The 16269-nt window shown below is 42.9% G+C and overlaps 1 protein-coding gene across 1 annotated transcript in view; it reads left to right on the forward strand.

Annotated features, from left to right (window-relative positions):
• Window positions 1–16269, forward strand: part of LOC124215089 (ras-related and estrogen-regulated growth inhibitor) — a 45157-nt gene that overhangs the window by 13897 nt on the left and 14991 nt on the right. The window contains exon 3 of the mRNA XM_046618056.2: window positions 2484–2560. Within this exon, the coding sequence (XP_046474012.1) occupies window positions 2484–2560 (77 nt within the window). The remainder of the gene's footprint in view (window positions 1–2483; window positions 2561–16269) is intronic.

A 16269-nucleotide genomic window follows, 5' to 3' on the forward strand; every position in this document is an offset into this window, starting at 1 on the left:
ATCAACCTGTCGTCCGTTTAAAATCTCACGCTTGTGTTCCACCATTGTCTGGTAATAAAACTTTCACGAAGGTAACGACCGTGGATATACACCTAGGTAGGTACATAAGTGCAGCGGCACACATGCATCCCAGCACGGCTGGTGCAGCATGCACGTACTGCGGATATCGGATACTGGTCAGAGTAATATAATATAACTACTAGTCTTTATTTGCTTGTTTCTGTAAGTGCGATCTTAATCTAACGAGGGAAGATCTTGTTTCTTGTACCTTGTTAAGCATATCCGGATTACTTCCGTACATATTGTCCGCCCACACCGTTGTGCGAAGCCGCGTTATGCAGATGTCGAGTAAATCTTGTCACCCACGGATATCTCTTCTGCCCGTGCAATTTCACAGCGCGAAATTGCACAGTCAACGAGAGAGGAGTTTTCAAAATTATTTTTCCTCCTTCGATATTTAATGAAATATAGGCGAGAGATTCCGTTGAAGGGAAAAACTGCGAGGCGAAGAGACGCCAATGCTGTACGAAGGACCCGCGCCGCAATCTTTATTGCACCTTTTATTTTTCTTTCTCCCCGCGATTGCAATAACGGTGACAGTTGAATTAAAATATCATTGCAGACGGGCTTCGCGGTTTCGTATCTCCATACAATTCGCGGTATGGTGCCTGAACCAAGTTCAGTCCAGTAATTTCGTTATGACGCGATAACGGAATTCAACGCGCATCTCTTGCCTGCAATTGCTGCCTTCGCAGAAATCATGCTGACAGATGGCAACGCACTCCTGATTATTTTTGATTCGCTTTTTCCTTTCATGCTGTTTCATTTTCGTCTTTCTTCGAATGACGAACAGAATCCCAGTACGAAGGAAATGCTCGATAGTATGCGATTGAATGGATTGGCGTAAAAAGGAGCCGCGTTTTCTCCGGTAATTTACTTGCTCTGGAGTAAAAAGAGCTTTTTGACATTGGTTTTGAACACCGCGTACGAAGTATTGGAAAAGGGCTATCGAGCTCCTCACTAATTTTTTGAAATCTCACAGCATTTAAGTTTTTTAAACTTGAGTAAAACGTTGTTCCATTTTCCTCCTTTAACGACCCTTCCATTGTCGATCCTCACAGTCCGACTTTACGGAGCGAAAGTTCAGTTACTCTGAGATCGGATCTAATGGCAGAGCTGTACTCGTACTGGCTGAGGTGATAGCGCAGCTGATTCAAACTGTCGCGCTCGGATGCCACGTTTACACATAACGTGTAATACAAACGTATTGCATGCACCTCGCTTCTACTTTACTTTTACGATGCGGCCGATGGATAATCTGTCCGTCTTCATACCCGGGCACGCATTAAGTCGTAAGGCCTTCGCCAGCTTGATCGACTTGCAACCATCTCTTTGCGATTCGTTTAGCCAATTTACCCGCTTCTTAAAATACGTCATCACTGCCAATACTGAGTTTCTAGCTTTCTTTCCATCTGTGTTACCTTCTCGTCGTTTCATCGCTCGATCAAAACTTGCCGACATTGAAATAGCGACGTGTAGCAAAGCTTCGGAGACACGACGGAGAAATTCATTCCAACCTATATATACATATACATACGTAATTAACATTCAGTTATTTTCGGTAAATACTTTGTAAACGTCCGGTAAGTGGGGAGAAAATTCTCATACAAGATGCGTTACGCTCCAATTAGGATAATTAAGGTTATATTTTCGTATGCGTAGGAATATCAACGGCACGTATTCCGGATGGTCGAAATGACCCCGGAGCGCGTGGCCGCGGTAGTAATTAACGTTTACCCGATGCTCAAGCCTCGATGCATAACGTAACGCGTAACGGAAAAAATGGTGTCACCTTGCGGCTATCATTGTGAACCCGAGCTGCAATGGGATGACCTAAATTTTCGTTAATAACCACGCGCGCCGCCCTGCGCCTCCACGCGGTGTAAGACGCGCGTGTATCGGAATCATCCGGATGGTTCAAAAACCGATAATATGTAGAAATATAAAGTACGTCTCTGGGACATTCAACTTGAGAGACAATTCACGCGGCACCATTAATAGCCACATTTCTCTTACATTCGTGCATATTTTGTTAATACACTGTTTTGTTCGGATAACTTGAGCAACTGACTGACAGTGCCGCTTCAACGAAATAGCTCAAATAGATAACCATAAGTCTTCTTCATACTGCGAGTAAAAAGTTATCGTCCATCGTTCCGTGCTCCTTGCGTATCCCTAAAGGAAATTACGTTTCATCCATTATAACCCCTTCCATGTACCATAAAGTTCCTGATGTCGATGATGCTTTGCTTAGCGTTAAAAGATTTATAACTAAGAAAACGAAGGATCGGTTATAAGACTTGAGAGGGTAATCTATTATGGGCAGTGAATTATATTGTTCCTTATTTTATTTTAATGGTTATACCTGCGTGTACTCGGCGCGGAATCCTGCACTCTCGCTTATTATATATATTATGTTGCAGATTTCCTCTACCGCCACAGTGTCACTATTGATAACGTTGCCACTGAAGTCGAGATATTGGATACTTCCAGGTGCGAGGTAAGTTTCTGCTATTTATTTGAAAATTGAAACGTTTCCTGACGATCTCTCGTCACCTACTGTAGAGAATACTTGGAAAAAAAAATAATATTCATCAATTGTCTGAAAGACAATACACACCGAAGTTCATGACAGAAGTTCTAGCGCATTATTTTTCTATAAGAGGAATAATTATTGCCTTGTTGAGTGCGATGAAAAAATTCCTTCTCATAAGGAAGCGAATGAACCATCAGCCGCAACCGATCAAATATATATTACATCTTATCTCAAATCACGCATACACATTGTTATGTTTGAGATAGCAAAAAGGTATCGGCATGTAAAGGCAAAAGCAAAAAGCGAACGAACATGTTGCGGAGCTGGATCTATAAGCGCGTGGTCCGGTGCAGCAACGCGTGTAATAACGTCCAGTCGACACACACGACTTGCAACATACTTATATGTATGCATATCGTTGATAGCCGGTCGTAATGGGAAATAACGAGCGAGGAGGATTTATCGATGCAATTCTCGCTAACAATGAGTTAAGCACACCGATCAGTGGGGAACGCTGATTGACAATACTACGTTGCACCGAGCTTGGGGGCACGAGTCTTAATAAGATGCTTGCACACCACCGATGCGGAGTTCATCGTTTTGTGCTCTGATAAATTGCGCTTGTATCACTAACAGCTGTAAACCATTACCGCCGAACAAGGATTTGCTATCAAAATTTCAGTTACGAACCGAGTTAAGGAGGTTTGTTCGCCGAAAATCGCTGCTTTTTATTAATGTCATTACAAGGTAGTCGTACATTGAGTATTCGTCAAATTATTGTATACTTAAGCTACAAAGATATTTTTAAAGGTACAAAAATAGAAAATACTTGAATTATAAATAAAGAGCTTGTGTATTCTTGCGTCATTTCAAAGCGCTTTGAAATTATTAAGAATATAATAGATTCGTTTGATTTCACTCCGAGAATGCTCATTTTATTCATGATACTTTTTTCCTCAAAGACAGTGGTTTTTTTTCAGAGTTTTTTTTCAGCAGGTACTACAGCATTGCCATTTGTAAATCATAATCAATATCGATGCAAATTTGTGAAATTGAATATTTAGCGGTTCCTGCATGATGAAAAAAATTGTTTCAGTAAATTTGTGTACAATAGTCTTACGAATAAAATTAGCCATCGTAGAGTGAAATCTAATGAATATAGAGTTTCAATAACTTTGAAGTGATTCGAAATTAAGCATCGTTACCTAAGCCATTTTTCACAATTCCAATGATTTCTAATTCTGTGTTTTTGGATAAATCTTTGAAGCCTATGAATATGTAATGATTTGCCGATGACTCAATCTATGACTATCTCGTAATAATATCAATGGGAGGTATCGACTTTTGGTCAAACAACCTACGTGAAACATCGTAATGATACATTCTTATCTTATCAATTAACTTCTTTTTGAAAAGAATTCCAAGTAGATGTTCCAAACCCCAACGAACGTGAGGATAATTTCTTATTAAATTTTTTCCTTTTTTCAAACACATGCATTACTTTCCCTCACCCGCCGGAGGTAAAGGCGTCGCAGTTCTTCGTTCTCGAGATACACGCATGATGGTCGACGTACTCGTAAGCGTTGTCGTGGTTCAGTCAACACCTTTTTTTCAAGTTTCGGGCCTCGGCTCCGTAGGTTCTCAGTCCACCTTTTTACTATTTTCCCTTCAGACGTCCCGAGAATACGTGTAGAGGTGTGACGCGTTTTTCTATCGTGTATCTCGGATGCGCCGAGCCCCTCCGGAGCTCGTGGCGTAAAAAATTACATCGTTATACCACGCACGAATTTCTAAACTCATCCCGCAGCTCTTCACCATGGCCACTGTAGCCGTTAGAAAATATCTGTAACACTAGACTCCAGCATCCAGACGAGGAGGGGGACTGGAAAAAATAAAACGATTCGACACCATGGTCGAGGGAAGACTCTCGACCGAAAATGAGAGAGAATTAGTGAGGAGATTGAAGTTTGGGAAAAAATGTTCCTCCAGAATTCCTCTGTTGATGTTCTATGGTCCGGCTACTCAAGAAGCCAACTTTCCGAGCAAGGTGAAGAATAACGTGTGTATAGTCGTTTGCGTGGTAAAGAATAGTTAGAATAGTTGCAGAGATAGCACAAGCGGCTGGCTTCAAAATTGCGGGCATTCTTCCCGCAATAGACCAATAGAGTAAACGGTATCGAACAATTCCTCGTACTGTGGGAAACGTCGGACAAAGTACAATTTACGAAGGGAAAAAGATTTCAATACAGCAAGAAATCCGAACTTCAAGAGTAATTTGAACATTAGGTCTCCACAAACCTGGAGACGTTTGTTCAATCACAGTTGTTCACACGGTTAGACAACAGGAGTACTTTTAAAAGATACGAGAGTCTCCGAGAGGCGAGAGACGTACGTACGTACATAATGGTGACGAAACATGTGGCGTTGTTTACTTATTCATAGGTTAATGCACGTAAGCGTTATTTCAACTGTTAGGTAGTCTTGGTTCCTGACACTCGGTGTATACTGAAAACAATGCGTTACATGCAAAACCGTTCGCCTGGATGAATTTCAATGGTGCAGTTTCGTTGGAGCTACCGTGTCCGCGGCAGGTACACTCCGTGTCAGGATTAGTCTCCGAGGTACCATTATACGTGCCCTGTACGTAAGGCTGGTGCACCCGCACCCACGTCTGGAAATACGTAGCATGAATAGGCGGGTAAATAATATTATGTTCGGAGAGAAACGCTATAAGCTCGTGAGAACTCATTGCGAGTTACCCACATTCGGAATTTATACGTGATTGTTATTCAATTCAAACGTGCTAACGGTACCCGTAGTTTTACGCTATACGGGTGTATATACAGGCATCGTCTGTATACGTATATACACCTGTACGTTGGTGTGTATACGATTTCTAAGCGGTAAAAGGTATGTATCTCCATGCTATAAAATACCGACGATCACTTACGACCGGTCCGCTAATCTCAGTATGTGTATGTATATATATGTGTGTATAAAGGTATGTTTCCGTAACTATTCAAAGCCTAATCTCCTGGCTACCGCAGGTTTAACTCCTTTGAAACGCCGTAGTTTTTGACACGCTACGGTGATTAGTGACTACCGCAAAGTGTATCTAAACAGACCCGTTGAGAGCCAACCTTTTCTTTATCAATGGTAGACGCATTAGAGCAATTCAGCAGGTAATCATTATACTGCGAGTATACTTTTAATAGATCTCTCGCTCATGTGGTATTAAGTAATCAGATATAAATACAAGGTACAAACTATTCTCATTCACTGTATTGTAAATACAACAAGCATGTATCGCAATACCGCGTATAAAAACTATATTTACCAAAGTACACTTGCTGCTAGTTTTTTTAATATTGAAAAGGGTTAGCGATGTATTTTAGTCAAATTGTGTGACGAAATAGTGTTTCCGAATTCTATAGATTGCTCTAGAATCACTTTGCTGTTGACATGATCAACGGAAACTGGTAATTGATGAAAACGATTCTTAACCAAATCTAAACGACAATTTGATTCGTTAATCTAGTAGGGTTTTCGATAAGTGGACGATGTCCGTCTTGAAGCCTTTGTACTAATTGATCTAATCTCATTCACCGAGAACCTCAATGAACCGACAATGAAACTGTCATTCAATTATTCCATATGCATTCTGTATGATTCAAAAATGAAATGTGGCGAAATGCATCAATCTTGTTATAAATTTGTAGAGATTCTACAGTAAGCTTGCGACGCTAGTTTACAGTTTTAACAGTGCGCACCTGGGCCTGAACAAATTGTTCCGATCAACTCATGGAATCGAATGATTTGGTTGCACAAGCACCGAAGGTGTCATTTTCGTAGATTTGTTGGGGAATCTCTGTGTCGTATACAAATACATCTACGATCTAACGGTTGGGATTATTCAGCAGGTACCATGGCATCTAATTTGAATAATACGTGAAGCCAGGCATTGTTTTCATACCTTCCGGCACTTTGCCACAAAGCAAACAGCGGACAGGAAAAAAAAATTAATTACACGTGAAAAATCGTAGAATACTCGAAAGAAAACACGCGTCACAATATTTTTTAATTATTTTTCATACACGAAGTTGTCTCGCGAATGACTATTTTCTTTGAAATTTTTTGAAGAAGTTGTGTATACCTGATGGATAGAAATATCAAAGGTATCGGGAAATATCTTGAGATTGCAAAATAACCCAATAATTCAATTTTTCTTCAAATAAGCAGATTAATCGGTCGTGGTTAATTTTTTTTTCTTTCTGAAATTGATTACGTCGTTCCGTGCTTTTTACGGGCCATATACTATTTCTATGTCACTAGGAAATATAACTGTAGGTTAAGCGCTTGTGGTTAGGCAAATCATTATGGAGTTAATTAAAACAGAGAATGAAAGCTCGGGACCTGCCACACATACAAATGAATTTGTAAGTAGGACACTTTTGCCACCAATTATAAGTCGTACTACTCATGTACATACACCTGTGATAATATATATACGTCTGTTAATTCATAGAATAGTATACATGCTCCGAGAAAGTAGTTTGATTATTACCATTATATTGAAAAAAAAACGTGCTTACGCTTAGGTGCGGTAAATGTAATTTTTAAGAGAAAAATTGTCAGGAGACTTTGTCAAATAGGTAAAATAATGGAAAACGTTCCAGTAGACCTCAGGAAATGAACAATCAATTGTCTTATTACTAACGGCACCCTCGAATGAATTCAGTTCTGCTCAATTCTCAACTGACTATACATATAAGGTGTGCTCGAAATTGGCAATTAGTAATGATCTCAACGTAACGTTCGAACCGCTATTCACGAGAAATACATTTCTGCAGATAGATACTCCGAGGAATGTATTATGGCAGAGACCAAGAACCAGGTAGTAATCCCAGGAGAGCACAGCGGTGAGGGAAGTTCATACTTGATTACCGTGACCTATAAGCTTAGCATTTAATCAAGAGTAATATTCGCCCCCAGCACCCTCATCCCATAAATCTTATAAATAATTCAGCCTGTCAAAAGATGGTGCAACATCGGGTGCAGTTGGTCTGGAATGCCGATAAGCCGAAGCGGCCAAACGCTTACCGAGCTGCCGTACCGCCTCTATTTCGAGAGGATGAAAACACTTCTAATTTCATTGCATGCTTTGTCGTACGTCAGTCGTCCCCCCTCTGAGCCTCCCACATTCAAACAAGTCGCCATTATTGTGTCCGGTATAAACAGCTCGCGTATGCCAGCCAAAGGGTCGATCGTCTCTTGCGATGCGCGTGTATGGACGTGCCATTGAAAAGGATCTCTCGCTATACATTCACTCGCATAAATGTCTGCCATCATCGCGAGCAGGTAACTCCTCGTACTTTACCTCGCACAAAGGCTGATCGTACACGCAGGCACGGCTCGATGTATGAAACTCCCGTTTCAACCTGTCAATCAAACACGCTGCCAGTCACTCCATCGAGTGCAATGCTAGTCACCTGGAGGATCCGTAAGGGCGTGACAATCGTGCAACCACCTCCCACGGGACGATGAGCATTACGTTATACCCGAGTGTTTCTTCCTCGATACCGGGAGGGGTGAAGCGAGGCATTCTATTCATTCTTCGTGATCGAAGCCGAGTCGATAAAATTCACGCGGAACACTCGTCTCTGTTCATCCTTGAGGGTGGTCGAGGGGAAAAATCAAACTCGCGCAGTCACGATCAACGTTTGAACGGTGGTTTGATTGCAGTACTTCAGGCTTGAGATGTGCTCAGAATTGTGGGGATTGGCACTTACCTTCGAGTCACGCTGGTGGATATGGACAATGGAGAAAAGGGACGTAAATGGATTTAGTCATCGTTTTCATTCGGCTGATTTATTGAAACACTCCGCAACGAGTCATTTCTACGACCCGTTGAGAAAACATCTTTCTTCGTTTACTCGCAAAACGAAATGCCTAATATGCGGAAGCATTTTTTCAACTGCAACTGGACGACGTTTCTGGCTTTTTATTCGATTCACGACCACGTTATACAAGCTGTACCGAAGGTGTGATGGAAAATCCGTTAATTGATGTTGTACAGGTAAAACCAACGTGATGCTATGTATCTTGGAATGCGCATCCATACCGTGCTGTCGAAAGGGTACCGTTTACCTTCTTCACTGAACTCTACAGGTGCACATGTATAATTGTCAGCCGATAACTTGAGATAGCTTTTCATCTATAGAACCCTTTTTTTAATCGCGGGGCTCTTATACCAGCTCTACGAGAATTTGTTTTTGTTCATCGTGTAGCCGCGGGTGAAGAATATATAAACCCCAAACTAATCGCCTCGATTCCTGATTATAATTGACTGCGTAGCCCACGGGTCAACCGGGAACCCATCAACGGATCCAAAGCTAAGAATACCGGCCGTCCGTCTAACTGCCCGCCGTCTCGAGTGACCTTGGCACGTCGGAGCCGACGGGTAGTAAGAACGAAGCTGCAAGCGTCTTACGTCGTCGGGGCTTCGACTCCCCCCCCCCCGCAAGAGATCCGGACAACGGAACTAGTCCGTCTTCGCTTCGCTTCGCCGCTTCGCTCGACGATCCACTGCAGACTCAAAGAGAAATGGAAGAAAACGAGCACCGGATGCCCGTTTCTCGGAGACTTCGGGAGATCTACACCCCCGATTTTCCCGGAAACTGATCGCCTCTCACAGTGGCTATAATTGTCTCAGAAGAGAAGAAAATATCTGTAGGTTCATACGGTTCAACGTGAGCTTGCAAATGAATGAATGGATCGTTGGCAAGTGTCGAGGATCTTACCATGGAAAACCATAAACCGACTATCGGCAGAAGTTCAATGGTTATTGGCATCGGATCGTCGTGTCGATTCCCACAATTCTTGTCACCACATAACTACAAGCTGCGGGTAATCGTTGCGATCGACGACTACCAGACCTTTAATAATGGTGACCGCTGAAGTTGGAACAGTATATTTGCAAACGATATTGTGGAAAAACAGTTACGATTAGTCGGGGCCTTGCTGTGTGGTTGGTTCGAATTTATCAGTCGAAAAGGGATATTGTGTAGAGGTATAATCGAACCAAGGAGGCCATATGGACACGTTGAGAATGCGCGTGGGCGTGAACGTGACCAAGAGACGAAGAGGTGCAACGTAATGGAGATGTTTACATCTGGCGCCCCTGGCATGGCCCATTCGTCATATACGATGGGTGACAGATACCCTGGGCCCTTTGTTGAGGTGGATCGTTTTTGGGCTTTGGTGTATCGAAACATTATCTCCTGATCCAGGTTGACAGGTCGGGGCTTAAGAATTAACCCTTACACACGCCAAGTAGGTTAGAACCGATCCTCTCACGTTCAGCCTTGTCATTTACGAGTCATTAATTTGTTTCACACAATATCCATGTCGATGATCGTTACTAGTATCATTATTTTTACCGGCCCCTACGGTACGACGTTTGCTGTACAAACTCTTCAGTAATTTCCAAGTTATTTCGATCGGTCTTTTCTTTTCTTTCGCTGCAGGTTTCGTGACGCTTCAAGGCCCAAACGATCGGCCTGTGGCGTACGTGAGACGCGGTTCATATATGTATATTCGGTAGCACACTCTGCTCCGCGATAGGTGGGGCAGGCTGTTTTTAGCAAACTGGTTTCACGTGGCCTGTAATTAGAGTCTGTTTAAAAAATGTTCGACCAATTTTTTTTCTCCAACATGGACTTGAGAAGAGAGAAAGAGAAGTTTGCACCTGTCGGACAAAAACCACAATACTACAAGCGGAAAAAAAAGTGACGAAAGAAATCTTCGTCTCATTTATATAACGCGCAACCCTCGCGGTATTCGATGTTTGCGCACAATCGTGCACGTAATTTCATCGTGTTGTTTAATAACGGAGAATAAACGATCCGCAATCCGCAGGAATTGAAAGTTACCACTCCGTAAAAATTTTTCTTAAAAACCTCACATCTTCTGTATACCGAAGTACGTTTACCGAACTGATCGGTTGATGGTTGATTGTCGGTTTGTTGCCCGCATCCATTCGCGGACTTTGCGTATGTCTATGATTCGCAACAGAAAGTGGTGGTTATAGCCAATGGAGACTTACGTAGGGAAATGACACTAGTGTTACCCTCATCTACAAGTTATCCGTTCTCCGTTTGCGAATCGTACATCAACGATACGTTCAGCCCGAAGGCAAAATTCGCGATACTCTGGGAGCAATGTAATTCGTGGCTTCGGAGCGCGGAGTGCGGAGGAGAAACTTAAGGCTGCGATATTGAATTGTGATTTGCCAAAGCGATTCGAATTTCGAGCCAGACGTTATGCCTGGCAACGATATTGAACGCAATTGGGCGGTATAACGTGTGAATGTGTGCGTGTGTGTGTGTGTTGACCCGCAAATACTGGTCTACAGCTGATGCATACGTGCAGCACCGATGTTTTCAAGTAATATAAAGATACAATAGGTACCGTTGATCCATGAGTTCAATAAATAACCTCGACAGGGAGCAGAGAGCTGTTCTTGCAATTTGTACCAGTTGAACGTTTTCCGCATGTATATGTGTGTTTTGCACGTCCGAGTCCGATATCGAGACGTGGTGTGGGTATGCTACTCGCACATACAATTACCTGAAGATATAGTTGGATTTACGGTTCTACCTGTATCAAGTGCGCCCCGAACGAACGTCGGTATAAACCGTACAGGTAACGACGTTCGCTGCAACCAGGAAAAGGAGTAGTCATTGTGTGTTATGTGCCATGGCACCACTGCCACACTGTTCTACATCGATACAGATCTCCCAGATCCCGCTCCGATTTCAATCCCCGTATATCGTGATACTTTACGAGTTGACGTTTGATTTTTTGTTTAATTTTTTATTTTTTTTTCTCTATTCCCTGTTCATAATTATTTTTATCCTACCGACCGAAGGTTCCCAGCAGTGCAGCCTACCGCGCAGCCAAGAATTTTCATTCGTATGTAAATCACTGTAGAGCTATCTATCTAGGCCTATTCTTGTCGTCTGGACGATCCATTATCAAGTCGGATTAGGCAAGTGTATACGGTCATCAATTTTCATGAAATGGAAGTATTTTCTCTAACCTACTGATCTCCGGCGTTGTATTTTATCGATTTGTATCTCCACTATGCTCACAAGCATTAGATTTGCTTCCAGTCAATCTGGTTAGTCGAGAACTGGATCATCTGATAACCAGTACATAGAACGTGGAGTACTTTGTAGTGTTTTTCAGTGCAATCGTCTGATAAATTGATCACTGTTAGTTTCGCAAAAGGTTCAGTGAATCGGTGATGGAAAAACTGGGGCGAAAATTGACGTCTGGTTTCTTTCCATTTTTTCTACCGCCGATAATAAGCATGCATAATCCTTGGCATGCACATTTGTCGCGTGCCGACTAGTTTCGAAATAATTATCCTTGGAGTTTCGCATACACTGTGACGGATTAGCAAGAAAATGCCCCAGAGCATGTTGGAGCTCCAGCTTGATAGTCTTACACGAGAGGGTTATAGAATCTCGACCACACTTGAGTTGGGTTACGAATTTCCGCAACCGTGAGAAAGTCTGATAGTGCAATTCCTGACGCACATGATGAACGACAAGTGGTTATTAGGTTTCCGTAGAGAGAGGTTATTTTTTTTTTCTTTTCTGTATTTCTGCAACTATGGCAAAGCCATCGTTCGAGAACCGCAGGAAAGCGGGTAACCGTAGTGTGAACGATGTTTTCCGACACACTATCGCGAAACAGGAAGTGAAATATTCGTGTCACGATCAAGGCCAGCAATCGACGGCACTGATCGAGCTTCCATCACCTTAACGCGTCGCGCACTAATAGTGAATACCGTTTTGTCGAAGACGGCCGACTGACCCGTCAACTCGCCACGCTCGTTCTGCAGGCTGTGCGTTACGTACGTGAGCCGGTGAGGATGAAAATGATATGAGTCAGTAAGTGATCAATTTTGGTCATGCAGCCTGTAATGTGTAATTTGACGCAACATCGGCTCGCCGCTGTTATTGGGCGAATTGTAGTCCTTGAGGGTAAAAAAATTGACTTGTACCAATTTCATTTCCAGCAGGACTGTGCAGATCGAGGTATCATTATAAGAGCCGGGTATAATTGCGGGAAGTCGATTATACGCACTGGTAAAATGAGAAAATGATTTTTGAAAAGTGAAAAATAAACCACGTAGGACCGCATTTGCATGTGACCAGAAACATTTAAACCAGGCACAATCCGCGGAACAAGATTTACATTCGGTCGTTTGAATGCCTAGGAAATGATGATTTATAGCGGAAGTTATGTTATACGTCTACACCTGCGTAAAAGGCCACGGCCACTATTGCAAAGCCGAATGAAAACGCGGTATGTCGGATTTGTTTGCGGATTTTACTCTCGCAGGTTTACATTCTCAGGCTGCTCTTCGCGGAGGGACTGAATTAGACTCGACTGCATCATGCGCGGAGATTTGAAAATTTATGAAAATCTAATTACAGGAGATAATTCATCCGCGGCGTGATGCTGGCGCGTGTGGCAGTGCAGCACTTTGCAATGTTTAGTCAAGCGTTAAATACGTTCCAAATGTTATGGAACGTGTGACTTTTAACGCAATACAATTCGTGACTCATACCTTATTGCCTGTACGAACGATATATACATACGTGTACGATCGAGTCGCGTGTTCTCCACCAACGCCTCCGTCTAATGCGCAAAGGCTTCCTCGAACCCGTTTCTATACTTCGGTTTGCTGGGACTTAGGGCTGTACGAGAGTAAACACGAGAATGTTGGTTTGTTGCTACAAATCCCAACGTGACACCTTGTTTGATATTCTCTTCGGACATTTGCGTTTGTTCAACCGAAGCGACTTTAACGGGGAAAGCACATCTCCAAAATGATTTGTCGGAAATTCTAGACGCGTTGCGTCGACCAACGGCACTAACAATAAGCTTCAACGTGACCGAATATTAGAATGTAAATCGCACTCAACAATTTTGCTGATTGGTTGCTTCGATTAAGTCGGTCGAATCGACTGCTCCTCGAATTACCGATCACTGTTCGCGAGACGTTATTTTATATCAGAACTACTTGGTCACCACTCGCTCAATTTACGGATGAATTGCTTGTAGGATCGAGATAAAATACAAATTTCTCGTAATCAGTTGAAGGAGATTGATTAGCGTCAAGTCGATGATTGGTGGAAGAAAAAGAGAAAAAAAAAAAAAAAAACAACTGCATCAAAATAGAAAATGAGAAGCGGAGATTGCTAAGTGGTTAAAAACCGTAATTGGTTCGAATCAGTGACGCGAGTGACGAGAGAGTATCTCGACGCCAATCACGGTGCGAAGCGGACATCGCGTCACATCGCGTCGTTGAGCAGGGTGCTTTCGTCTCTCGACTCGGACACGCGACACGCGTCTGTCGTCGATCGTCACGTCCGTGAACAGCTGCGTTGAGCCAGACCATAAATTCACCGTTGCCTCAATAAAATGTAATAGTGATCCAATAAATTTCTCTTAGCCTTAAATGGGCAACAACCTCCATTACCAATCGCCGTGATGACAATTGCGAAATATAAACGGTTATTCCTTAGCAAGAATACACAATAGAAATTGAAGAACATTTTTATGTTGCGCTGAGATATTGCACAAGTATTCCGCCTCGTGTAACCTAATGCCGACGCTGTTAAGTTTTTTCATTGTATAATTCTTGATTTACAAGTGCATCGTGCATTTGGCACGCTAAATATAGCAAAATCATTGTATCGTTCTCTTCAATGGATAGAGATAATCACTTTGTGAAATCGTGGTTAATCAATCGTTGCACTGCTTAAGATTGAGTGTTGTATGCATTGAAAGTAGTAAAGTACCGTTAGCTTTCTTATGATTTCCGAAATGACAACCAAGTTGTCAGTAATCATATCACAAACGGTCTCTGGTGCTGATGGTAAAACTACTATGCCGTATACCTAATGCTTGTATCTATTAGTGGGGGGGGGGTTTCATTTTCCCCACACATCGTATTCGGTGCATGAAAATTATACCGATGTGAGGTATGAAGTGGATTTGAATAAACTGTCGCAACGTGGTATTCGATCGAGGCAACTATAAATATAACTGCACCCAATAAGGTTACAGTTGAATATCATTGTTAGTGTGCGTTAAAAACGCACGTTTGTCAATTGATTGCTCGGAGATTCCGATCAACTGATAATATGTAACAGCGCAAGGCCCCGTGGCTTTCTTGTCGATGCTAATTCTTGTATGCCATGCGGATGGGATATGGGAAGCGATGCAGAATCCCTGCGAGATGCGCCCGATCGCTATTGTATTTTAATCGATCCATTTCACAAGACGACACGTCGACAACCTATGAGTGGTTCATGCTTGCCCGACTGCCTGCCTACGCTCACCGTAACTTGTAACGGCGTCGTGATGTCGTGGCATGAAGTCTACTTAATAAACCGTACGTGCAGACATTAAACCTGATAAATTTACGAATCCCCGTCACCACCACCACCACCACCACCATCACCGCCTCCACCACCATTATCGCTGCGGGTACTCGCTCTGCCCACCGTCAAGTCTTCACTTTGCGGACTGCCACATGCTGGATGTTGATTGCCGGAGCGTCAACTCACTTCCTTATACTTTCCCATAACAATATCGTATATAACAACGCCACTGTAAATATCCTAAGCTTTACGACAACTGCGGAACGAGGGTCGTACGATTACAAACGTCATATTCCTATCAATCGTACGTACTCCAGTCCTCGATATTGATAAAACGAATCACGTGCTCATGATCAGCCTGTACCCTGCTAACGGACGCGACTTAAGACAGAATACGCATTGTAATATTCTGCTGAACGATTTTTCTTCTACCAATGTCTTACCTTTACTACCCTTTAATTATCCGCATCATCTCAATGCAGCCGTAAGTAATTTGCGCTATTCGAACGGGCGATGGGCCGGTCGAAAATGTTAAGCTGTAAGTCGTAAATCTGACCGGTGGTCGTAACTGTTTTAAAAATGGGAATAAAAAAGAGAAAGAAATGCTATTAACTCCGAACAGCCGGGCTTATGATTATTCACGCCCGAAGTTGTCCTTTGCATTGTGCGTTTATCGTCTTGTCACGTAAATCTCTACACGCGTCCGGTGCCTGCAACGTATTATATATTACAAGTTCGCGCCCAGGTCAAGCGATCGGAGAGTCTCGGTTGAAAGGCAGGCGGTGACGATGCAACAACGATGCTCTCGGACCAACCGCGAATCACGGCTCAAGCTCGATTGTAGTGACACACTTCCCCAATTCTTGCATTGTTCTTCCGTGTGTTTCAATCGCATCGGGAGGCTGGCGAGATAAGATTAATAGCAGTCTTACCCTTGTAACTGCATACTCCACAGTCTGCACCGTGTAATTATTACTTTACTTTTCATGGCACGAGAAGGTATATACCGGTCTGTGCAATGCACGTACTGCAACCGCGGTCATTTGCGATGCTTGCCCTCTACCGTACGAACCAAACTGCATCACGGACCCACGCAAAACGCTCGAGCAAAGCGGTTAATTGCGAATTATTATTCACGGACTTTTGAAAACGGAGATGAGGCGGATACCGCAATTGCAAGAAAAAACTCCAGAGCCGATCCTTGGATAG

This window comes from Neodiprion pinetum, chromosome 3, assembly GCF_021155775.2.
Source record: "Neodiprion pinetum isolate iyNeoPine1 chromosome 3, iyNeoPine1.2, whole genome shotgun sequence".
In the NCBI taxonomy this organism is placed as follows: domain Eukaryota; kingdom Metazoa; phylum Arthropoda; class Insecta; order Hymenoptera; family Diprionidae; genus Neodiprion; species Neodiprion pinetum.